We start from the raw sequence: 27,319 nt of genomic DNA on the forward strand, positions 1-27,319 counted from the left end.
ATCCATCATGGTTCCAAATAAACAAAGTGTTCATGTGTTGCATGTATTATGTATGTAAATAAATTAATCCTATTTTATTTATAATTGTTGGTCTATATCCACCCGTTGAACATTCCATAAGGCAAAATGGCACAAAAAGGGTTACTTTTTTTTTTTTTCATTTGTATATTTTATTTGAGTTCTGCATAAATCATGCTTTCGGCTTGTAATCTTTTATTACTGCTAGTTATTTTATGCATTGTGTTTCACCTTTTTGAGTTTTTTTCTCAATGACTTTGTCAGTGTAATTTCTTCTAGTTCTGTTTCAGTCTTGTATTTGGTGGTTTGTGAAGCGTAGTGTAAGATATCAGTGTAAATGCCGCTATCTCTGATAGACGTACAGATTTGCATGGTTTTATCTCAGTCCTGGCATAGATCTGTGGTGGTGTGGAATGTTCTGGGCTCATCCTGCTGGGCTCCTGCAGAGCTAATTGAAGTAACGTGATGAGAGAGAACAGACTGGAGAGAGCCCAACAGAGGGAATGACCTCTGCAGATTCACTCTAAGCCGAAGAGTCATTGTCATACAATACAATCGTGCAGCCATGGCTTTACATTAGCAATTTGTAGTGTGCCTGAATAATTTTAATTCTGTTGTGGTGTCAGGGATCATCCAGGGATACTGTCTACAATTCCTCAAACAATGAATGGAGAATGTTAAATGCCAGATTTTCCTTTTATTTTGTTCTTTCCCAAGCCAGTAAATGGCAGGGTACTCGCATGTGAAAGTTCCAAAGAAAAAAAACAATATATATAGTGCTGCTCAGGTGTCCAGTCCGAGACACAACAGTCTAGTTGTAGGTGTGTGTTTGTGTATATGTGTGTATAATCCACCCCGTGGACACATCAAGGTAAATAAAGTGTTTTTAAAAACCCACATTAAGTTCATGTCTTTATACAATGGGGGCTAACCAAGGGGAACACTGGGAATAGACGGCAGCTCTGTGACACTTTTTCTTCCATATCTGAAACCGAATATTCAATGAGAAACAAATGTAGGACAGGACTTGATTTATTCAATTAAGAATTAAGTGGGTTGTGAAAAGTGGGTGTTAAGAGAGTCAAATGATAAAAAATGGAGTGATTCATGACATATTTAGTATGTAGAATGTACAATATTGAAAAAAAGCAGTATGCGACAATTTGTTACAATAAATAAATGCGATATTCGATGTGCAAAACAATAATGCTTTAAGTGTGTAAAATCAATTTAAATCAAATGGAATATAATAAAATAAGACAATTTTGTGTGTGTTTGGCGTGAGTAGGCCGTACTTCGCTTATTGCGCCTAATAACATTATAAGCATGTCACACGTATGTGACAGTCATGTGTTATTCTCTGCTGTCGGCGTTGACCTAAAACTTGGACTTTTTGTAGTCGTTTGAAGTATTAAAATCCTTGAGTTATCATAAGCCACTGCAATATGCATATCGCGATATGTACATGTGCAATTATTTGAATAATTTTGATAAATCAAAATATTTCTGCTGCATAACGTCACTGCTTGAGTTGGTAAAGATAAGCACAGTATTCCGTTATTCTATTTCTACATGCAGAGAGACTGCGGTGTCTGTGTCCTGACAGCAAGATGGATGTCTGATGCCCGTCCACCTCTCCTGGGCCGCATCCAAATGGGTTTCTGCGCCGTTCCAGAGCTCCGGTCCAGACAGATTGAAAGCGGCTCGGCGTGTCCCTTGGCTAATTCATGGCACATGGCGAGAGAGGCAGCTCTGCTTTTTGGATCGTACTGGCTTATTGGCAAACTGTTTTACTAAAATAAGTGAGAGCCAAGCAGATATCGCTACTCTATCTCTCTCTGGACACATGAGGGTGTTTGGGAGGTTTTGAAAAGCTAATAACCGCTCTGGTTCTGAGATGCTGTTCGCAGCCACCGAATCCAGTTACTTATCGGTCATCCAACCTCGTAATGTGTCCTATTTCTTAATCCACTGCCAGGCTGACATCTCTTCAAGGAAGACAAATGTCTTGGAGTCATCCAAGGGCAGCAACTCTTCCATTCGGAATGGATCAGGATGGACCAGATGTCCATTAATAAAGTTAGTTAATATCTACAGTTTAGTTGTTTAGTGGTATTTTTCTCAGGGAGAGTTGGACATGCTTAGACAGTATGCTAAAATCCTCTCTGAGAAGCTGCATCTTTTAATTCATCATCATTAAAGCATCGCCACCGCGGCCATCAAAGCACCGCATGTGTAACGGATCCGCTGCCTTCAACAAGGCAATTACTGGTGGACTTTAAATCGCCTGCTGGGAGCAATTTTCACATTATTATACATACTAGGTCTCTGGTGTTTGTGTGGACTATGATTGTTTAATGGAGACTGGAGAGTGAGCCGGTTTATCTGTTGAGTATTTGTCAATGCAGTCTGCGTCTTTGTCTACATAGATGCGTCTTTGGCTGTTGTGAAGCATGAGAGTTGTGTTTTTTTAAACTGCATGTCAAGTTTAACATAGGACAGAGTATCACCAACTGCCTCATTACAGTTCAAAAGTTTGGGGTCAGTAGGTTTTTTTTAATTTATAAAAAAAAAAAAAAATAATACTTTTATTGCATTCAATTTATCAACAGTGATAGTAAAGAAATGTATAATGTTACAAAATATTTCTGTTTTCGAATCAATGCTGTTCTTTTGAACTTTTTATGTATCAAATAATCCTGTATACATAATCCTGTAATGTAATCGACTACTGCAGCAAGCCTAGTCTAACTCCGTAGAATATGTATCACTCATTTTCTGGGCCTATCCAGTTCAAATAGGCTACAGGCTTCGGGCACATCCCTAGTGCATATGTCATGATTCGATATGTCACGACATGATACACAAAATCCTGATTCTTGTCAAATGCTTAACAGTAATTGAGAACCTGATTTTGTCAAGTATGGCCCCTCATAGAAGCATTTCTGATCACACAAGAAACACTGTGTTTAAGAGTTTCTGCTAGTTTAGACCTGCTTGATCAATGCAGCATTTTGAGGGGGGAAGAATCTCTTGAGAGAGACCCTTGAGAGAGTTTTTTGCTCTCTAGTGGTTTTTGATCAAAAGAACGTATGGAATTTTGTTTTTCAAAACAAAATAAGTCGATTTAAAAGCAGCGTTGGTTAAGTTACTCTAAAAAAGTAATGAATTACTAGCTTCTAACTACATCTTCATCAGATTAGATTACTGTACTAATTACTCTCTCTAAAAAGTATTGCATTGACGCGATACTGCTCTTTAATTTCTTTCAAATAAATGATATAAAATGACATAAATTATTCTTGAACTGGCCAAAGTATTTAAAGGGAGGTTACATTATTTGATCATTAGTTGTTACATTTTGATACTATTGTTTTATATACAACAGAATTCCGGAAAAGTTGGGACGTTTTTTAAAATTGAATAAAATGAAAACTATAAGACTTTCAAATCACATGAGCCAATATTTTATTCACAATAGAACATAGATAACATAACAAATGTTTAAACGAAGAAATTTTACACTTTTATCCACTAAATGAGCTCATTTTAAATTTGATGCCTGCTACAGGTCTCAAAATAGTTGGGACGGGGGCATGTTTACCGGTGTAACATCTCCTCTTCTTTTCAAAACAGTTTGAAGACGTCTGGGCATCGAGTTTATGAGTGTCTGGAGTTTTGGTGTTGGAATTTGGTCCCATTCTTGCCTTTATATAGGTTTCCAGCTGCTGAAGTTTTCGTGGTCGTCTTTGACGCATTTTTCGTTTAATGATGCGCCAAATGTTCTCTATAGGTGAAAGATCTGGACTGCAGGCAGGCCAATTCAACACCCGGACTCTTCTACGATGTAGCCATGCAGTTGTAATAGCTGCAGTATGTGGTTTTGCATTGTCCTGCTGAAATACACAAGGCCTTCCCTGAAATAGACGTCGTCTGGAGGGGAGCATATGTTGCTCTAAAACCTTTATATAGCTTTCAGCATTCATAGTGCCTTCCAAAACATGCAAGCTGCCCATACCGTATGCACTTATGCACCCCCATACCATCAGAGATGCTGGCTTTTGAACTGAACGCTGATAACACGATGGAAGGTCTCCCTCTTCTTTTGCCCGGAGGACACGGCGTCCGTGATTTCCAACAAGAATGTCAAATTTGGACTCGTCGGACCATAGAATACTTTTCCACTTCGAAATAGTCCATTTTAAATGAGCCTTGGCCCACAGGACACGACGGCGCTTCTGGACCATGTTCACATATGGCTTCCTTTTTGCATGATAGAGCTTTAGTTGGCATCTGGAGATGGCACGGCAGATTGTGTTTACCGACAGTGGTTTCTGGAAGTGTTCCTGGGCCCATTTAGTAATGTCATTCACACAATCATGCCGATGAGTGATGCAGTGTCGTCTGAGGGCCCGAAGACCACAGGCATCCAATAAAGGTCTTTGCCCTTGTCCCTTACGCACAGAGATTTCTCCAGTTTCTCTGAATCTTTTGATGATGTTGTGCACTGTAGATGATGAGATTTGCAAAGCCTTTGCAATTTGACGTTGAGGAACATTGTTTTTAAAGTGTTCCACAATCTTTTTACGCACTCTTTCACAGATTGGAGAGCCTCTGCCCATCTTTACTTCTGAGAGACTCTACCTCTCTAAGACATCCCTTTTATAGCTAATCATGTTACAGACCTGATATAAATGAACTTAATTAGTTGCTAGATGTTCTCCCACCTGAATCCTTTCTAAAATTCTTGCTTTTTCAACCATTTGTTGCCCCCGTCCCAACTATTTTGAGACCTGTAGCAGGCATCAAATTTGAAATGAGCTCATTTAGTGGATAAAAGTGTAAAATTTCTTCGTTTAAACATTTGTTATGTTATCTATGTTCTATTGTGAATAAAATATTGGCTCATGTGATTTGAAAGTCTTATAGTTTTCATTTTATTCAAATTTAAAAAACGTCCCAACTTTTCCGGAATTCGGGTTGTAGAAATCTATAGTTTCGGGTTGTCTAGAAATCGGGTTGTTCTATAGTTTATACAGTATTTCATGCAATTACATCACAAGTAACTAATTAAAGTACAGAAAAATTAAGAGTAATCCCTAACTTTACTTTTTTCAATGGAAATGTAATTAATTACTTGTTAATAAGTTACACCCAACACTGTATAGTACCGTGAGAACCGTGAACATGCAAATGTGTTATTAAATAATTTAAATATAAATTTAAATCTCAGGAGGTAAAAATTTAGGTCCAAATGGCTTTGCTGAAATTTTTTTTAGGAATCCCTGTACTAGTAAATTATGAAAATATGTAGTTTTGTACAATTCCACCTGTTAAATCTTTCAAAATATCAGCACCTCATATTTCTCTGTAAAAGTTAATGGTGATTTAGCGGCACGTCTATATTCCTTCCTCCTCTATAGGAAGCTGTGAGGTCATTCCAGCATGTTTCCATTGTTACAGTCGGTTACTTTAGCGTGCCTGACTTCCCAGTCGTTAAAGACCACTTTCCTCCTTTCTCGTGGTCTGGGACTCTTGAGTTCACTCGTTGAAAATGGTTTGGAAACACACAGCTGTCCCCAAAACTATTTGCCTGCTGCTGCACTCGGCCCCCTAAAATTTACTGGCTTCTGTTACAACGAATTAAATTTGCAATTAACCTTCCCGGGAGGTCAGAAGAAGGCACGAGGAGAGAAAAGAAGCTTATCTCACGTTGTGCCCAGGCCTTTGCAGTTCCTTCGTCAGGCACAGCGAGGGTCTCATTGTGTGCTGCGAAAGGCGGAGGCTCATATGAACGTCAATAATTAATTCGATTAATTAGGCTTTGCTTTTGAACCAGAAGGATCCAGTGGAAGGAAGTCAGTCGTTCATTAATTTCCTTTTTTATTTTCACGTTAAGTAAACTTGGTTTTGCTTGTGTTTTTTTTTAATGAAGCCAACTTAAGTCAAAATGAAAATTACTGTTATGTATGATTTTGATGATCTCAGTCTTTCTCACGTAACATACAATTCACAAGCTCACAGATTAACTGAAATATATAGACCTAACTAAATAACTGCTTCTGAATTGCAGTGCAGGTAGTCTTGCCAGTTTGTCAGGTTCTGGTGTTGAGGTTTATGCACAGTAGTTTTGCATATTGCATGTATAGTTTTGCATATTGCATGTATTGTTTTTCTGGAAGGTGGAGGTGTTAACAATGTTTTTGTGTGAGAGGGACGATCATGTAAATCCATCGCTGGCAGTCAGACCTCTATGTCCTCATCTTCCACTATTAGCATCATCATTTTTAACAGCTGCCACCATCTGCACTACAGCCTTTCCCAGAAACTCCTGAAGAATCTGTCTCCATGCATTGTTTTTTTTCCACACATGCTGTTTTTAAGCATATTTAAGTAGCCTATATTGAGATACGACCATTAGTAGTACCTTTTTTAAAGACCATTTTGTATCTAAGGATGGCAATTGTAACACATTTAATAATTATTCTAATCATACAGTTCTGCTTCCTTAACTTTTACATTGATTCTTTTACTTTAAGAACAATTGATCAGAATTTGATAAAAGATGCATTAAAACGGCAAAATATTGTTAAAATTTAAAATAGCTTTTCTTTTTCAATATATTTAAGAATGTAATTTATTCCTGTGATATCAAAGCTGAATTTTCAGCATCTTTACTCCAGTCTTCAGTGTCACATGATCCTTCAGAAATCATTCTAATATGTTGATTTGCTGCTCAAGAAACGTTTCTTATTGTTATCCATGTTGAAAACAGTTTTGCTGCTTAACACTGTGATTCTCTGTATATTTTGGGGTGGTCATGGTGAAACTAGCGGTTGGTGTTTCACTGATTAAGTCAAGAACTGCTCCGGCTGAGTCTGTCCTGAACCCTTTTGAATTGATGAATCGAGAACTGACTCACCAGGATGCAGACGGAGACTAAACCATCCCTGCACCAACGTCAGCGACACCTGCACATCTGTTGAGTTGTGCTGCAGTTGTTTTACTTGCCACTGGGATTATGGTGGGTTGTCATTAAGACGTTCCCGACCAAAACAGTCCTGTTTGAAAGCAAAACCTTTGAGGTCCCATCAGCCTCCTGTCAGTTAGTACTGTTCAGCTGTACGACATAAGGCTAATGGTTTTAAATGAAACTCTCTTTGTCTTAGAAGAAAAGAATGCAGGCCTGGATCATTCATCTTGCATCTGGAAGTATTGATTTTGCCCTTAATAACATGTTGCAGCGTTTACAATACGTACACCATTTCTGCTGCATTTTGCAAGATGAACTCGGCAAAAAATATGGTCAAAATACACTGTAAATATATTTTTCAATGCAATCTTTTGCTTTTTATTGATCAACATTTACTTGGAAAAAAAGTATTTTGAGCTTTGGAACCTGTGTAGAATAATTATCATTTGGATGTAAATGTGATAGTCCATATGCAAACTAGATTTTAAAATGATAAAGTTTGTACTAGATCTCAATATCCTGTGTACAAAGACTATTGTATAAGGCCGTTATTAATAAAAATACTCGTTATGATAGCCCAGAAAACGGTTGGTTTTCATTATGAAGCAGAAATGCTGTCAACGTTACACGCTACAGATGTAGGATGTGTGAAACAGGCCGCACTCCTCATCTCCTGACATGTGGGTTTGGAGAGAGGAATCAACTCAGCACATATCCATGGTTTCAATCAACCTTCTGTTCATTCTATTATACAACTAGTCAGGAAGTATGCAGTGGTTGTAACATGTAGCAGTAATGATTCTTGTTACTTTTAAACATATCTTCTTCACCGGATTAATTCTCTAATGGTTTAAGAATTTAAATTAAAATACTTTTTTGTAGCATTTAAGCAACAAGAAGTCCAACTCAGTAACTTTAATTCAACCAATGCTGTGATTTGCCATCTGCTTGTTTAACCAATGGCAGATGGGGGAAGTGTTTGGGAAACCTGTTCAAAAACAGTCATTATTTTACGCATTGTCACAGATGAGTAGCTGAGTATCTTTTCAGCAAGCCAACTCGCGAATGAACCTGAAAGTATGTCGCAGATGCTCAACACACAATCCTTTTCATGAAAAGTAGTGAGAGTAATTATCTTACCAGTGCTGATGCCGCTCTCTCTCCTATTGCGGACTTTGATCTTGAAATTAGCTGATGATAAATAAAATGCAGGTCATATCTGTTGCTTTTTATTGATGTGAACTCTGTTAAATTTGCACATAGCACAGAAATTGGTGATATATTCGCTTTGCGGAGACATATTTATGTGGCCAAGTGTAAATCAAACCGTTTTAACAAATCAGATAGCTATCCGATCCGATCAGTAAAAACACATGAAGTGACCAGATGTAAACAGGCCCTTAGTCACTGATTATGTGTTTTGAGGGTAAAATGGTGTAATTTTAGTTAGAATATCATTATGCATGACTGTAATAGCCATAATTTAGGCAACAATGGATAATTTACCCCAGATCATGAAAATACACTTTGTCCCTTCGTCATATTTGTTAGTGTTTTCTATTGAGATATATTTTTAGTTCAGTTTGTCATTTTTGTACTTCAACTTAACCGTATTTATTTCAATTGGTTGCCAAGGCAGCATAGCTGTTTGTTGTAGGGCACACATACAGAATCTGTAGCTGAAAGTGAGGCTGTATTTGTGACATGATTTCATCACCCCTTCACACTTGGGTATGTCACATGTGTGTTGGTATGGTAAGTGACCGCTATAATCTCCCCGCTTCGTCCAGCTTACAGCTTTATATAAACACAGCTTCCATTTGTGGTGGTCCTCCCATGGTTTACACTTCAATTCTATAAACTTAGCACTGTGCTTTCCAAAACAACGCTTTCTGATTGTGGGAATTTGGGAGTTGTTTAGGTCAGAGACGCACTTAAACAGATTATATGTAATTGGGTATCTTTTTTAACTCCATTTCCCTCTTTGTTTCACTTTAATCATTTCAGTCCTCCCAGCAACTTCTGTCTAAACACCCACAATCCAGTTCCTGTCCTCACTTCTCCCTGCTTTCCATGGGCGGCACCTCTCGAGCGAGGCTAACAGAGCGCCAGTGTGCCACGGGCTTGCCACAACTTTCCCGAAGACTGTAATTACTACCCTCAATAAAAAAAGGACAGACAATATCAGCTAACTTGAATGCGTTGTTTAAGGGTGGCTTTTGAATCCTGGTCTTCACTGGAAGGTTTGAATGAGGTTTTATATGTGTGTGCCGCCCAGCTATAAAAGGAGAAGCAATACGAATTCACTTCTCAGCTGTCTCTGAATTCTACAACAAAGGATAGTTCCTGTTCTGGATCCTGATTGGTCTATATAGCTGTGAGAACGAAACACCTGTTCATAACACCCATAGAGAGCAACTATTAACTTTAGTTAATACCTCATGGAGGTTTTAATGAAAAATTGTGTCTGTAGTATTTGAAAGCAACAGGGATCTTGAGGCAGTGTTTTATGATTCACCCCGGCAAAACTAACCATATTCACCAGCATCTGAATTGGATGGGAAGAGATGAAGTCTCCATGTAAACCACAAAATGCATCATTCAATTGAATTGATCCCATGACTTTTATGGGCTGGTTCTTTTCATTGAATCGGTTACTTTCAGTGATGTCAGTTTTGAAATTAAACATGTTTTGTGTACTTAAGGTTTGTGAAAATTAAATCACTATCATTACTGACGTTGTTAAAAATACTCATTTGCTAAATATTTTTTTTTATATAAATTACTTATTAATAAAACTGTGTTTATACTAAACTGTGTATATAATATACTATATTCACAGTATAGCCCAGCCTCTTTACCTCATAACTTAAAGTAAGAGTTAGTTGCATTTTAAACTGAGATTTTTTTTTTTTTTTTTTTTTTTTTTTGGTGAATTATTACTAAAGAGACAAAACCTGATATTTGTCCCTATGTCAAGTGTTCCTCACCCAACACTGTTCATTTGGCCACAGCTATTTATTGCATACTATGTATCCTGCGCAAACACTTCAGAGGTGCAACAACAAAAGGTTAATGCGTCATATATTACACACAGAGGTGTTCCCATGGGTTTATGGGTATATCTTCCCTCTCTCTGTTTGTCTAAAGCATTTCAGCTTCATCAAAACTGTGAGGAACAAAAGGGATTCTAGGTTATTGAATAACGTGTCTTTATGCAGTGGGCATGTGGGTTAAAAGTTTTTGGAAAAGATATTCATTGGACTGTAATGCAGCTTAGAGCTGATGCCTCTTAAGACAGTGGTGTGGTTGGCTTTATTGCACAGTTCTCTCACTGTTATCCACAGTTCAGGGAGGAATAGTCCTGTCTGTAAGTCAGCAACACTCTTCATAAGCCCGTTCACCCTGTCTACTAGATGTGGAGAATAATGAGACATACCTCTTTCTCTACCAGGCTGATTTTTTTCTGCAGTCAGATGTTATATTTTGTTGTTGTCTTGCACTTAGTTTTTTTGTTGACAGTGTCACACTGAACTGAAGTCATTCATTTTCAATGAATCTTGGCGATATGAGGCAACCTGATCGCCTGAAGCTGTAAGCGATATAACGAAGTTGGGCTTTATGCAAATAAACAATGTGAGCCCAATCAAAATTTAGATTGGAATAAATCGGTTTTACCTTTTAATATTTATATTTTAGGACAATGAAACTGAAACATTGGCCAATATAGTGTTGGAGGGATCATGCCTATATGTGCTCGACCTAGTGGCCAATCTTCAGTAGGACCAGAGTGTGAAGGTTGAATTAGCTGAGCAACAGCACAGCAGTACATAAAATATTGCAGTCCACACAACATAATGGGAGACATGGTTAAAAGAAGACAAATTGTTAGTGCGTGTCTCGCTGGCTCATCTGTGACCAGGACAGCAAGTCTTGTTGAGCTATTGTATCCAGGCTAATTTGGGCATACCACCATGTATGACAAACCATATCCAACAGGAGTAACTGTCGATGAAAAGGAATGTGTCTGAAGGGATGTCCAGGCACTAACCTGGATTGTATCCATAAAACACAGAGTCAATATTCATGGTCGGGCTGCTATAGCCAAACCTTTGGTCACTCGTGCCAATGCCAAACGTCGGTTTCACTGGTGCCAGCAGTGCAAATCTTGGGCTGTGGACAATGGGCTGAAACATGTATTGTTCAGAGTCCACCTTCATTGTCTTTCCCACATCCATGGGAGTTGAAGTGAAGCACGGGGGTTGACCAGTGATGGTTTGGGCTGCAATCTCATTCCCAACTGTGCTTGATGGGCGCTTCACTGCCAAGGTCTACCGAACCATTCTGGAGGGTATGCCGTGTATATACAAATATATAAGAGAGGAAATATTTATTCTTTTGTTTTATTTGAAGATCATGACAAGGTTTTAGTTTTTCCCTCTCTTCCTCATCTCACATGTTGAGTAATCTGGCCTATAAACCCCAGACCCCACCTAACCAGATTTCATTAATCCAGCTGCTCGTCATGAACAAGCCTCCATGACGAACAGGCCAGGAATGAAATGAAGGCTCTGGGACGCTCCAACTTGCGGTCAGTGAAGGAATTTCCTCGGCACTATCATTCTCTCTGGAGTAGAGGTGTCAGACCGTGAGTTAACATGCTTTAGGCTAAAAGAGAAACACAGATACAGTTAAAGCAGGAAGTTCATCTGTACAGGGAAAAAAAGAAAGGGAGTCGTTGCTGAATGGTCTCATAAATCTAGTTTGAAATGTTGAGTGAGTTTATTGCATAGTGCCTCAGCCCACCATGAAATGTAGATGTAATGCACCATTGTACAGTGTTATCTCATTTCCTGCATCGCCTCTCTGTGGTTTAATGTGTCTATATTGCACTGAATATAAAAACGATAGGCCATTTAAGTCTAGATAATTCTTGCCAAGCTGACTGAACGTGATCTCCTCTGTTTGAATATAAATATAATTTTTTCACCTTTAATTTGCTCTTTCACACTTTTTACTTTCATCATGGCAAGATGTTTAATTTCAAGATATGGCTGGAAAATAGAAATGTTCATGAATATACATTTTAATAATATAGCCAATTTTTTTCTTCTTAAAAACATAAAAAAAAATCTACATTCATTTGCTATAAAGGACCATTAAACATTTTTGGGTTGAATATCCAGCAAAAATGACTAAATTTAGCCTTACTGTGAGAAGATTTTGGTCATAGAAATATTTTGTATCATTATAAATGTCCTTACTTTTGCTTTTGAGCAATTTAATGTGTCCTGGGTGAATAGAAGTATTCATTTATTTTAAAAAAAAGTCTTACTTAACATCATTGCCAATAATTTGTATACATTTATTTCCTTAAGATTGACGCAAATTATTAAATAAAGCATTTCCCCCAAAATTGTAGATGTGGTCTAATATATATGCTTTTTTCCAATGTTAATTAATATATACAATTATGAAATACATTTAGCTGGTTTTGTTTTACCTTTATCTAATTTGTCCTTTAATAGAGGACAACTGAAGTAAAAAAGTGGTATAGTTTGCCCCACTCTCCCCTGTGCTTGGCTACAGACACTGACTATTCAGTGTTTTATGACTTATTATACAGCTCTTCTTGTTTGTAATTTTTCACACAGAGCTTGGCAGCTGGTATATTGGCTTTGCTGTTCGGTGTGACCGTGCAGAACATAATGACTTCAGATAGTGTCTGATGAAAGCATATACAGAGCTGTGCTCAAGCTCTTATACATGAGACACTTATATTTATTAAACAATAAGCTGCAGGATGTGAAGCTTTACAGCAGTTTTACCACGGCTGAGAGTGAGTTAGGCAGTAAAACCGCTGTAACGCATCGCCTCCTGTGGCAGGCAGCAGCAGCAACAGCAATGTGAATTCATTAACCTAACCAGTGGATGATTCTCAGCATGACACGAATAAGCAAAGTCTTTTTCAAGGAAAGCCTTTTGGCTTTTTGCTCCAGGCAGCTATGTTGGGCATTCAAGACTGGTCTTATCTACTTGAATGGGGAAACACTGAAATCTCAAAAACTACTTGCTAATCTCACATTTAAAATAACATATTTCAAATCAGCTACAAAATCTGACATGAAATGTTCCATGCATTTTGTTTCTTATGCTTAAATAGCAATAAAAAACCTTTTGTTTCATGTTTGTCCAGCCAATGCGCATGTGCAGTCCTAAGCATGCATCTCACTGACTTTTTCTATGGCATCTGGAAACTTCTAATAGCAGCTGCAGTGGCGCAATGAATTTACTAATTGACGATTGACTCTCTTATTTAGAAGGTGTGACGAATTCCGTCATATTGTGCGTTGCGTATTCATAAGTAATATGAGTGCTCCGTCTTTGTCTATCTAAAGTCTTGTCCGTTTGTGCAGTACAAGTGTGTGTATGTGGGCTTGTTTTAAGACTCATTTTAGAGCTGAAACAATTTGATTAAGCATATTACATGGCTTTTTGAAATACTTGATTCTGATTGGACCACATAACTGCATAATTGACCATTGCCAATGTTTTAATTTCAACTCAAATCAATATTTCATGTCCATGCGTTTATTTATTTATTAATTGCCGTGTAATAAGCTTAAAATTGTTCAATTCTCCGGTTGTTATTGCAAAATAAACCGCTTTAGGGTGATTCTTCACATCACGGTTTGTTTTGCTGGATCACTGTACATTATCCCTGCATGTTTTGTTTATGGCTATCTTTGTGCATATGTGCTCTTTGGTATCTCCTTGTGATTTTGAGTCGGCGTAGCCGAGTTGCTCTGTGTTGTACAGCCGTCATTATCATGTGCTGCTTAACATCATCGGCTTTGGATGGAAGCCACTTTAAATAGAGATCTCAAAGATGAGCCCTTCTGATGTGTGTCCGCCGTGCAGCAGCAGCACGTTTTTCTTGAGCCCTCTTCTATTCTCAAAGCATGAAGCAGCAGCTTTTCAGAATTGACCGGTTCATCCAAAGAGCATCTCGCTCACGATTTGGGCTTTAGGGTTCCTCAGCACTTCAGTGTGTCTAAGATAATGATGTTTCTTAAATCTGTCTGCACCATAATTTGTATGCTGAAATATTATATAGCCCATTTAAAATCAACTATTAAAAAATGCACTATACTGTGCTTTCTTTATGCATGATTCTGGTCTTTTCATATATAACCCTTAATTGTTGAAAATGCGAAAGATTGTAATAGGTTTCTAGGCTTCATTTTCTTTATGCAAAATATAACAGTATTTAACATTTTTATTAAAATGTTGCCCCCCTCCCCTTTAGATTTTACATTCAAGGCATTATAAACTATTTTTATTATGCTTTTCTTTGTTTTGGTCTGAATCTGGCCTGATTTCTATGCTGCAATGCTGCTTTTAAATCCACAGCAGGCACAAGTTGATTTTCTTTATTCACTTTCTAATTACTGGACAATGTTGGCCGTCAGAAAGCAGGTTGCTACTGTTCTCCCTCTACTTCCTGTCCTACTTTGCGGTTCAATCCTAGCCTCGTGTTGATATGGAATTTCCTCTATTCATAAATCAGACTTTCCAAAGTTGTGCTTTTTCTTTTCTTTTTTTAACGCCATCTCCCTTCACTCCCACAGTCTATTAGATTTAGTGTTCCCTCTGCACCGGCTGCTACTGCCAGAGACGGAAATCTGACTTTGTAGGGGTACGGCTTACTGCACTATCCCACCAAGGAACAGGGCTGGTTATTGCAAATTGAAGAGCTTTGTAACTCAATTACCCAAAGACAAAAGTGCCACCCTCAGTATACATTCTGTCAGCGGACAGGCAGTTTTCTTTGTATTATAGTCATTTGGAAATGGATTGTAATAGTACATTTGCTGCCAACACAATTTCACTAGGCGCAGAATGAAATGCTTTCTTTAATAAAGTAATGCAAAGGAAAATCGAACAAAGAGATGAACGAGTCTGCGACTGAATAGATGAGGTCTCGAGTTTAAGTGGCCGGATGCGACTAAACGTCAGGACAGCCCTTGCTAATAATGCTGGTTTAACTTCACCACTTTAACCCACAGTTTCACAGATGAGGCTTAAGCTAGTCCTAGATTAAAATGCATGTTTGAGTTGTCTTAACTGAAAGCAACTTGCACTGACATCTCTTAAAATATGTCAGTGGCAAAGTTTCGACTCGAGATGTTTTTTTTATAAGGCATGTTTATAAAACTACTTAGATGAACTAATTGAACTAAGGCCTAATCTCAGGTCGAGTGGTCTGAATCGTCCCTGGCTGCACTTTGTATAATAGTTTCAGTGTGTTTGTGTGTGTATGTGACTGCTATTGAGTAGCCGGTGTGCAGCGTGGCATCTGTTAGAGTCTCTTCAGGAGGCTCTTCTCAGTGCTGTCTTATCTCCACTGATAGCCTCCGTATTGTATTCACTGTATTCTCTTGATAAGCGCCATGGAACAAGATAAGGGCTTGATTGATTTGTTTTCCTATCCATCGAACACCAATCTGGCCCGTTTTGATGTCAGGACTGTTTCACAAAAGCATCTGGTTTATATTAAATAATCATGTTTTAATGCTTAGATTTGGATAGTCCAGTCGTGAATTAAATATAAATGAAAGATGCTTCATCTTTTTTTTTTGGTTATTTGTCTCCTTTTTTGTAACTGGATGTACGCAAACCAAAAGATTATTCAAAATAAATGAATGGTACAAATTTGGCATCAGTGCAAAAGTAGCTTCTAGTTATGTAATGCTTGATCCTCCAAACAATAAAACAGTTTTATAATAGTTCTGACTTTGTAATAATTCTGATTGGATGTGCCACATTCAAAGATTTTGTAAAATAGCCAATATAGAATAAACCTAAAATAGCAATTATATATTGATGATTTGTTGGTTTAAATGGAAATAAATTAATGTCCTTGAACTTCTTAGATCAACATACGACATTAAATGCCTTAAACTGCAACTGCAATCTTTTATTGATTTATTGCGTGTTGTACGTGCTTGTCATCCATATGCTGACCTAAAAGTCTGGTTCCTTGTTATCATCGATAAGTCATAGTTTCTGGGAAGAGAAAGGCCTTTTATTGTGGCTTTTAAATAGAAATCAGAGGGGGGAAACACCCATCTTGGATTCCTGTCATCACAACACTTATGACGGAAACTGGAGCCGTTTTCATATGACTGGTGATGACTGACTCGATCTTTATCCATTCTTCACATGCGCTTATGCACCTAGATGGTCTGTTTTGGTTACAGTACAATAAATCCGTATTAAATAAATATGATTTTGACGAAAGACATTTGGATGCAGGTTCTTGCTCAATGCTCAGTGTTTTAAAACCTCCTGACGTTCAACATCTTCCCCACTGAGTGTCAACCGCACCACACAGTCTTTCTAAAATATCTCTGAATAACGTCCCATGATGCTTTCCAGAGTTTAGCTCCAGCATCCGTGTTTGTCTTTAGCCTAAGTCAAGGCCGGTTTCCCCCGCTTAACATCAGCAGTCAAGGAAGGTCGAAGAGCACACCGGTACAGCCACCTGACATCACTGAAGTCTCAGTGGTAGCCAGATTTGATTATTCTCCGAGTACCTCAGCAGATGTTAATGAGGAGACCTTGACAGGTTGCCTGCGCTCACAGAATCCATACCTATTAGCGTCCCCCTCCGCTGCTCTTTCTTCTCTGCGTGGAGCCGGTCAGCTGACAGGTGTTGGATGAGGCCATCAATTATCAGAGCTGAATATCTGTGTCAAGCTCCATGAATCGATCCAATAAAGGGGGCAATGACAGAAGCGTCCACCTCTGCTCACCCTTCATCATCTTCTGAGACCGTCCTTTGTGACTGACCTGACTCCCGCGGCCTGTCAATGGGGCCAATTCTTGTCCCAGGTCGTCCGGTTCAAGGGCATTGATGGACAAATTGTTGGCTTTTTATTACGTTTGAGGTGAACGAATTTTGTATGGTTTCACCTGTTGTTCCATTATGGCTGATGTTAGATTAAATGTAAAAGATGTTTTTAATAATACAAAATTTGTTTATTTACTTTTTCATTGGTACGATTACATTTTATTTTAGTCATTTATTATTTCAAAATAATTTTTGTATGTTACTTAGTATTTCATAGTCATTATGGTGCAATTTATTTATTTTTCTATTTATTATATTTTTAATAATAATTTAGTATGATTAGTATTTCATAGGTATGATTTATTTTATATATATTTTATTTATTTTAATAGAAATGTACTACTGTTATTTATTTCATAGAAACTATTACATTTCACTTATTTATTTCATTATTTATTGTTATTATTTTAATAATAGAAATGTAGTATGTTATTTAATATTTCATAGGTATATGCATACTTATTTGTTTGTTTTACATGGTAAAAAATATATATTTAAATGGCTAAAATGTTATTTTCATTTAGTCTAATATACTTTATATTATCATTTTAAGTACATTGAAAAGAATGGCAAGTTAAATCTAACAAATGACTGTCTAAACATTGGATAGATTGGGATTTATTTATGAAAGCCATCGCTATTTCTTTGAGATAAATTAGTGTTTTCCTGCAGAAAGCTTTTGGTAAACAGAATTTTGTTTAAAAGGGATGTTTATATATGTTTTCTAGTAATCACGACAGCAGTAATTCAGTTATTCAATTTAAAAAGACGTTTTTGCATCATACAAATTGCATTCAGCACTTTTTATACCGTTAACCAATTTGCATAAATATTTTCTGTGACCACGTCACTTTCTGGCCAAATGCATGGCTTCTTCTTTCTTTGCTGATGAGACCCGATGACCTCCAAAACCAGACGGGCGATACTTTGGCATGTCCTCGCGGTTTCATTCCACACTCCCTCTCTCTTTCTGGTTCAAGGACATTTCTTGTTCTCAGTCAACAAGCCTTTTTCACAGTGATGCAGAGGAAGCTGCTTCATTTGCGTCATTGTGTGTGTTGCATAAAGATGATTTTGAATGTGGCATGATGAAGTGTTTTTATGCAACGTTTCTGAATGTAAGAGAAAGCGTGCCAGTTCAGGCCCAGACCAAAAATGTTGATCATACAGAGACAGGAGTGGTGAAATCGCCATTATTCCCGTCCTCTCGCAAAGCAGCCTGCAACCCGACTTGCAGAATTGAGATTAGAATGTCAAGAGAAAAGTGCTGGAAGTGGGAGTAAACTCTACTTTACTCTACTCTTAACATAATAAAATTGTCTCAGAGTATATTAAGAGTTAATATTGTTAGATTAATTTTTAATTTGTGCGGTTTAACTTCAAAAACATCTTCCCTGCACTTACATTTACATGCTAGTAATGTATTTTGTATGCATGATTACATTTTGTTTTTGTTTTGTTAACTGAACTATGTTTTAGAATTTTAGTGTTCTTGTGGAATAATGTTTTTCTAATGTATTTTTTTTTATTTATTATTATTTTATTAATAGACATTTATTATGTCAGTTAGAATTTCATGATTACATATTTATTTTTTATTTGCATAGAAATGCATTATTTCATATGTATGATAACATTTTATTTATTTGTTTATTTTATTGAGTAGTTACCTACATTTGTTAAGGTTTTTATAATAAGGTGGCATTGGAAAACAGTTCTACACGTAGTATTACCCTGCCATTAACAACCTTGCATTCATCCATAGTAATGTGATGTTTTTCGGTCTCATATCTGAACATTCATATCGATTTTATTCATTTTTCAATCCGGAAATACTTTGTATCTGCAGTATCTTCCCTGACATGTGCTGTTTTGTCCTTTATTGATTCAGTGTAGTTTTTAACGTAATACATTTGTAAACAAATGGTTTTTCCATGCAGTGCTGTACCATCATGCATCAGATATTTCAGAGAAACGGTCCATCTGTTTTTGATGCTCACCAGCAGTGTAAAGTGTTCAGCCATCAAATCAGCTTTGACACGTGTTTAACATCAGGAGTAAACGCTTCCCATTAAATAGTGGAAAGAATTAGCATTGTTATACTTCACAGTGCTTTGAGTTAACATCTCTGGCAAATGTTCCAGCTCAATTGGACTATTTCAATTTTTTGCCTGGGATCGGTAGGGGACGAGCTCTTCGTTGTTGCGTCACACATATATGACTTTGATTCTGCTTGTGTTTCATGCTGGCTGAGCTGTGAAGTTGCTTATTCATCAGCAGATAAATCCTAGTGTAGTCCCACTGGCTCTGGCATGTTTAAGACCCTCTCCGGTCAGTCGCACTCACAGGCTGATTAATTGCATCACAGGAGGACCAACATTGCCACGCATCACTGCCTGGCCATTTGCTCAACTTACAATATGAGACGAACTCTCTGGAAATTATATTAACATGCACAAAAAGAGAAATACAGAGATTAAAAAAAAGTAATGATTCCAGAAGGGCTGTTTGAAATCAAAACTTTGCCTTAAAGAAGAAAAATAAGACTTATTTCAGTTAATGATAATTTTATTCAAGTAACAAAAATGTTTTTTTTATGGTTCTAGTTTGTTACCTATAATAACCCTGTTACTGGTAAACAAGCCAAACATCTAGTGTTGTAATCTAACTTTAATACAGTGTGCATTCTTGAATGTCAAAATCACAAACTGGTTGTGCATAGTTGATTTTAAATGATGAAGCTCCTCAAATGAAGTTAGCCTTTGCAAAAGAGGAAGAAATAAGTCACATTATCTTACCAGCTGCAATTTAAAACCAGCAAGCATAACGTGTCGTATTACTCCGTTATCAGAGCTGTAGTCAGTTTAGACGGATTGAATTTGAGCTGTAATCTTGCATCACATGCTCCAGTGGCAGGATGTGCTTCTCCATGTCAGATTTCACTTGCCGTACATTCCCACACTAATTACCATTCCGGAACAAATCCTTGAGTCACCCAACACTCTGGAGTGGTGGTCTGTCATAACAGATCTGCCGTGGAGCCTGTGGAGAGTACAGGACCATGGGAATTAGCTGTAGTAGTATATCAAAATCAATCAATGCTGTTAAATGTTAAAGTCTGCATGAAAACCCTTTAACAACACTTAACAAAACATTTTACTTCCATAACCTGATGCATTTCAAACAAGATATTCAACTAAATGATTTATTGAGAATGTAAATTTTGATTTCATGTTGACTTTAACATTGGCTCCCATGCCAAACAATACTCCCGGTGTGTTTAAAGGGGAAACTGAGCGTACTGACCTTTTGCAGGATAAGTCAAACATTTGTCTGTGTTTAGATGTAGCATCTCTGAGCTGCTTTACACTGATCCTGTTGTCTTCATGCATCCGGCAGTGTCAGATTAGGACACGCTCTGTTTTTGTGCACTACTAATTCTTTTTCCCCCCCTCTCTTGTTGTTTGTCAACAGTTTGTTAAATGTAAACTAAGACTTTAGATATATGGACGGCGCACTATTACTTATGAATGGGAGAAAGTGCAATGCACGATATGGCGGAATAAGCCCCGCCTTCTAAATAAAAGAGCCAATCGCTGATTGGTAAAGTCAGCTGCCGTTAAAAGCTCCGGTTGCTATAGAAACAAACTGGGAGCTTGGTAAATGGATGTGGAGAATTTAATGTCCTCCCATTCAAAGAGATAGGAGCTGTACTTGCATGTTTGATTATATATTCAATTCATTTATTTACAGTATTTATTTATTGGCTCTTTGTATAGCTAAAATGATTATTATTGTTCTCATATGCAAAGCTTTTCCTTTGGTTTAAAGGAATAATTCACATTAGAGCGCCTAAATGATGTACTTTTCAATTGTTTGGATGAGCTGTTCCTTTGTAAGATTTTTAAAAAAAAAAATTTATACAAGCTCTCTCGCTTTAGCTTGCTGTTATAGGCAGTAATGGAAAACCATCGTGCCCTGACAGAAAACAGGCTGATGCTGTCATATGCCTGTGTGGATTTATCTGTGGGAATGAAGTGATTGTGTCTGATTGTAATGTATTTGTTTAGACTCGAGGACGTCGTATGACAGTCCTATCACTGCAATGGCACATTTGCTCCATGGCATGCTGCGATTGCAGCTTTGAGTTCATTTCTCTGGCATCCTCAATTGCAGGGACATGTCTGCTATCTGAATGTCAGCGTAGTCTAAATGTTTTCATTTGCGTCAACTGAAGTACATTGAGCTGCAGATGGGAAACACTTTCTAGAGTATTGTGAAAAAAAGTAAATCCATCTCATGACCTAATTGGTGGTGTGTTTTTAGCAGTTATAAAGTATTGTACAACCTAGCAACCATTCAGAACACCTAGCAACCACATGACAACATGTAAAAAAAAAACAGAACACCGTAGCATGGCAACCACTGACATTTTCTTTAGAAAATGTAGAAATATAGTACCGATCATACTCTTTTTATAGCCCACACTCATGAAAAACCTGGAAATTCAAGGTTTAAATTTGTGTTTTTTCTAGGCCTGGAAAAGTGATTTCCAAAAAAATGTAAAAAATGTACATTTCTGTAGTGAATATGCATTCTTCTTGTCTATAAATCGCTACAATAATAATTGCTCTAATAATTTTCCAATAATCCATGTGGAAAAGTTATGGAAATTCATTGGTCAAAAGGTTTGTGAACCATCTATAATAAAGATGCACTGTTAGTGGTTTTGGGTGAGAGCATCTCCTAAAAGACTAAATGTAAGTGGTTGCTTTGGGGCAAAGAGACGCTCTTGTAATTTTGTTAACAACACTGATTTGCCTTGTCTTGGCATGTGAGGACCAATTTTGAGTTTAAACTGAACTTTAGTTCCTCTTCAAGTTTAACTTCTCTGTTTGACCGCACCTCGTCCTCGAATTCTGCTTCTATTTCTAGATGCTACACAATGTTATTTAACTCAAAACATTAATGAATGGCTTCATCACATCAATAACCGTCATGGAATTTTTATGAAGTTCCTTAAGAATAAAGAAGTGACCAAAAGTTGGGATAATAAGTGGGTGGCTAATAATGAAGTTTTCCAACAATCCTGACTACTGCTGAGTAACATTCTCAGGCTCTTCAGATTTCTCAGGTCACTCTAAGCTGCTTATTGGCACCATGTTCCTCTCACACCCTTATTACCCTTTCAACCAGAGCCAGAAGAGCAGGCGTTAGGAGCACCTGGTTTTGCCTTCAATGATTACAGGTTATTACTTGGTCCACAAATAATTAGACAGACTCGTAGGATATTGTAGAGGAGAGGTATCATTTGCTACCAGCTTTATGACACAATACACGCAATATAATGGCAGCTATTGATGAAATGAAAGTAGCACTTACAAAATTGTTATTTATCTCAAAATGGACAATTATCAACTGCTCTATCATTACTAACATTAGGGGTGGGCAATATGACCAATATGAGAAATTTTATTTCACACTAACGATATATCACAATATAGTTATTATGTGTTATTTGATCTCATTTCTGTTATTAAAAATAAGAAAAGTGAAGCAAATTACAAACAATAGGACAAAAACAATATAACAAAAATATAATTTAAATTTAAGTTTTTCAGGTACAATAGTTTTATTTACCATGTAGTAAGAATTAGTACAGTTATTAAGATATTGCATAGTCTTCACTGTATGAATTAAATATAATTGTATTCTTATTAAAGCGGAAAAAATCAGTCAAGAGCAGTAAGTTATTTTTTCTTTGTTGTTTTATTGTTTGATTCACATTAATGAAACAGAGCAGAACAGTGGCTGCTGTCACTTTAAGATCAAACGCACGGATCCATTATACTGATATATATCCGGTTTACACCCAACTGTTTACAACCCAACATAATTGTGTGTGTGTGTGTGTGTGTATTCGACCATTCAAGTGAAATAAGACGTGAAAAAGAGGTTTCTGTCCACGCGCTTACGCTGTCAGTCAGTGCGTGGACCACATTGAGTTTATTTTCACTACTTATTATTCTTAATAACACTTTTTAACAGAGCACATCCCAAATTCATGATCGCCTTCTGACAAAGGCAGCTTACTTTGGCAGTGTGCCAGTCAACGAGCACCGCACAGAGTTCCTTTTCGGGATATATTGCACTTATAACTCTTTTTAATATCAAGCACCTCCCGCTCTTTGTATTCAGTATTTAATCACTCTGAAGTGCCAATAGTGCTATATTTTTGTTTATGTGGTTAATTTTAATAAGAGTATAGTTGTAACTCTATAAGACTAAATAAAATTTTACCCTTTAAAAATTAGGTTGTTACATTTTTATGCATGTTACGGTTTGTATGGTGCTACCAAACCAGGTGCTAGTATCACTGGTCTTAAATGTTAGTCTGGAGAAGGTTTGTCCCCAGCTGTGTCTACAACATCGAATCTGGCCCTCTTTAAAAAGTTTGGACACACCTAAATAATGGCAAATATTTTTTTATTTCATTATTATTATTTAATATTACTTTAAAAAAATAAAAAACATATTTTATCATATAAAATTAATTTATTATTATTATTAATATAAATTTTTGCCCTTGTATATACATATACAAACCACTTTACAGGATTGGCATAGAAATGGGTCAGTCGGGTCTTGTGACTCTGCTAGTGATAGTATCACCTTCCAAAATCCTCAGACAAGACTTGTTCTGTAATCTTACCCATGTCACGGTATTGCTTTTGATTCCACAATTGGTCTGGTGGCTACTTTCCTTCTCTGTGTGTCTTAAGGCAGACTTGCTTGTTTGCATTTCAGTTTGGCCCTTTATTTGGAAAATAAAGTACAAGAGGCATTTCTAAAAACACATTGTGCCCTTTCTTGTTTTAATTTTTTTAAGTTTTAAATGATATATCTTTTGCATCATTGCACAGTTGAGCTATTATGATGTTGAAACATTTATATGTTAATACCCATGGGATTAATACCCATTTTCTCTTTTCCAGATGCAGCAGCTGTTCTATGAGAATTACGAGCCAAACAAGAAGGGCTACATCCGTGATCTCCACAACAGCAAGATCCACCGGGCCATAACCCTTCACCCCAACAAGAATCCTCCATATCAGTATCGCCTGCACAGCTACATATTGAGCCGAAAGATCGCTGAGCTGCGCCACCGCACCATCCAGCTTCACCGCGAGATTGTGCAGATGAGCCGCTACTGCAACACTGAGGTGCACAAGGAAGACCTCCAATTGGGCATGCCTCCTTCGTTCATGCGCTTTCATCCCCACCAACGTGAGGAGGTGCTAGAATGGGAGTTCCTCACGGGCAAGTACATTTTCTCGTCCTCGGACGGACAGCCTCCACGTCGAGGCATTGACTCCTCACAGAAGATGGCGCTGGACGACATCATCATGCAGGTAATGGAGATGATTAACGCCAATGCCAAGACCCGAGGTAGAGTCATCGACTTCAAAGAGATCCAGTATGGATACCGAAGGGTTAACCCCATGTACGGGGCAGAGTACGTACTGGATTTGCTGCTGCTGTACAAGAAGCACAAGGGGAAGACCATGACGGTACCCGTGAGGAGGCATGCTTATCTTCAGCAGACCTTCAGCAAAATTCAGTTCCTGGAAGATGAGGAGATGGATGCCCGAGTGCTGGCTGCTAGGATCAACCAGGACTCAGACTCGCTGTCCTTCTTGTCCAACTCTCTCAAGATGCTTGTCCCTTTCAAGCTGAGCGGCCCAGGCGTCGAACAGCACGAACCCAAAGAGAAGAAGATCAACATCCTTGTGCCGCTGGCGGGACGCTACGAAATCTTTGTGCGCTTCATGGCCAACTTTGAGAAGATCTGTCTCATTCCCAACCAGAACGTCAAGTTGCTGATTCTTCTTTTCAGCACAGACAACAACACAGAGCGCATTAAGCAGATTGAGCTCATGAGAGAGTATCGTATGAAGTATCCAAAAGCCGATATGGAGATCAAGCCGGTTTCTGGCCCTTTCTCCCGTGCTCTGGCCCTGGAGGTCGGCTCGGCCCACTTTACCAATGATTCCTTACTCTTCTACTGTGACGTGGACTTACTGTTTACTCCCGACTTCTTGACCAGATGTCGTGGGAACACCATACTTGGGGAACAGACGTACTTTCCCATCATCTTTAGCCAGTACGACCCAAAGGTTGTCTACGCGGGCAAGGTGCCCAGTGACAACCACTACGTGTTCACATCCAAAACGGGCTTGTGGAGACACTACGGTTTTGGGATCGTCTGTGTCTACAAAGGAGACTTGGTCAAAGCAGGTGGCTTTGACGTCTCAATCCAAGGTTGGGGACTGGAGGACGTGGACCTCTTTAACAAATTCATCCAGTCCGGGATCAAGCTGTTCCGCAGCACGGACACTGGCATCGTGCATGTCCACCACCCCGTGGTTTGCGACCCCAACCTAGATCCCAAGCAGTACAAAATGTGCCTGGGCTCCAAAGCATCCTCGCACGGCTCCACGCAGCAACTTGCCGAGCTGTGGTTGGAGAAGAACAACCACGGCTTCCAAAAGATCTCAAACTCTAATAACGAATCAATGAGGACAGAATAGACCCTGCAAGCGCACACCCATCTGTCTTCCTCTTTATGGTGTTTTTTAACTACCTTATTTATTTTTTACAGAAAAGACTTCTGTGGATATATTTTGAAATAACTTGTTTTGTAAACTGTACAGGAGCAGGAAGACACCTTCAGACTCGATCTTTTTTTTAGCAGCATTACCGATTGTTAAAATAAGGAACACTGACGTAAGAGGAGCAACAACGAGAGATCTATTTTACGAATTTAATACTGAGCATTATATTTATGGCACCTCACGGACAGACTGCTGTGTACCTCACCGGAAAATGTGTCGCAATGGAGTTGAAGAAGGAGTTTGGTCATGGACATGTGGTGTCTGGCGAATGGTAAATGTTTATTTGTGAATGTTTACAGAGAGCTTTGAACAAGTGATTGATACTTGGGAAAGGGGATCTATAAAATAACAATCTTAATTGTGACAATTAAGGGCCATTGATCAAAAGTTTCATTTTTTTTCTTTTTCGTTTATTTTTTTCAGTTTATTTGTCTGGGGGGGATCCATAATATCACTGTTTTGTTTCCATTGATTTTGATTTATTTTATTGACTTCTGTGAATGAAACTGCTGGATGTAGATCTTTCCAACTCATTCCCACTGTCTAATTTATTGAACGTTCAGTCTCGTATGATATCGGACTGAGGTTGTGTACATTTAGAGATTGTATAACCGTCTGTCATGGATAGTGTTTTCGTTCCTGTACGTTTTCCTCTCTCTATCTCGAATTACTTTGATTACCAAAGACTTTTTTTGCACAGTTGCTGTAGGTGATAATTGTTTCGAGCGTGCTTGTGTATGTGTGTTTGCGTGTATGTGTCTGTCCGAACACAAGGAGGTGGAGCAGGAAAAACACATGAATTGTACTATAGGATGCAGGTACCAATGACCAGATTTCTATTCTGCACAGCTCTATGAAAGTATGTCGACAACAAGCCACTTAACAAAAATGATGGAAACTCTTTTCTCATTTAATTTGATCCGAGTTTGTTTGCTCCTGTTCGTTATTTAATTTTTTTTATACAGTTGCATACAGGCCATTCTCTTGTGATCGAGCCATGCACTCCACAGGGAAATCGGCCTAAACCGCCGCCTCGCCTTCTGATGTGAGGACCAATCTCCCACAGTAGTCGTTTCAAATTTTTTCTTCTTCTTTGGGGAGTTTTCATACTTCAGTTCTCTGTTAGCCTCCATACAACTGGGACAAATGTTTTATATTTAATAAAATGTTTATCAAAATTGTGTTGCATGATGTTTTGATTTCTCAACCAAAATGAACCATGCCTTTTAGGTTTTAGCCCATTCGTTTGCCTTTTAAAGCTGCTTATTAGATCTTCCAAATGCAGTGAAACAACTTTTAAAGGAATGTTGCAGATTCAGAACCAGTTGAGATCTATCATCAGCATCTGTGGTGTGCTGTCGAAACCCAAAAACAAACAGATGCGCAATGGATGTCTATGTGGCAAGAAAATCAGGGTTTCAACGTGATTGTATTTTTGTATTCTATCTGAATCATCCTTTTTGCAGTGAAACGACTCTTCAAGGACTATGAACATTTAATGCATTTAGCAGATGCTTTTATCCAAACGACAAGGACAAAAATGTTGTATTTTGTATAAGTGTATTTTTCTCCATATAAACAGTCCCTTACTGTTATCATTTCCAATATCTCGCAAAATTTTCCAGGTTTACTGGCTTTACGTCATCATGACATGATTGAATTGGTGATAAAACAATGTTTTCAATAGCTTAAAGTGGCCATATTAAGCCCTTTTCAAAATCTTGATTATGGTTTTGG

The 27,319-nt window shown here is 37.9% G+C and overlaps 1 protein-coding gene across 1 annotated transcript in view; it reads left to right on the forward strand.

The window, feature by feature from the left end:
- Positions 1-26,760, forward strand: part of chsy1 (chondroitin sulfate synthase 1) — a 65,669-nt gene extending 38,909 nt beyond the window's left edge. Inside the window, exon 3 of the mRNA XM_056239568.1 lies at positions 23,903-26,760. Coding sequence (XP_056095543.1) covers positions 23,903-25,498 — 1,596 coding nt within the window. The 3' untranslated portion in view covers positions 25,499-26,760. The remainder of the gene's footprint in view (positions 1-23,902) is intronic.
- Positions 26,761-27,319: the final 559 nt, after the last annotated feature.

This window comes from Rhinichthys klamathensis, unplaced genomic scaffold, assembly GCF_029890125.1.
Source record: "Rhinichthys klamathensis goyatoka isolate OS25496 unplaced genomic scaffold, OSU_Roscu_1.1 h1tg000567l_1, whole genome shotgun sequence".
Classification (NCBI taxonomy): Eukaryota; Metazoa; Chordata; class Actinopteri; order Cypriniformes; family Leuciscidae; genus Rhinichthys; species Rhinichthys klamathensis.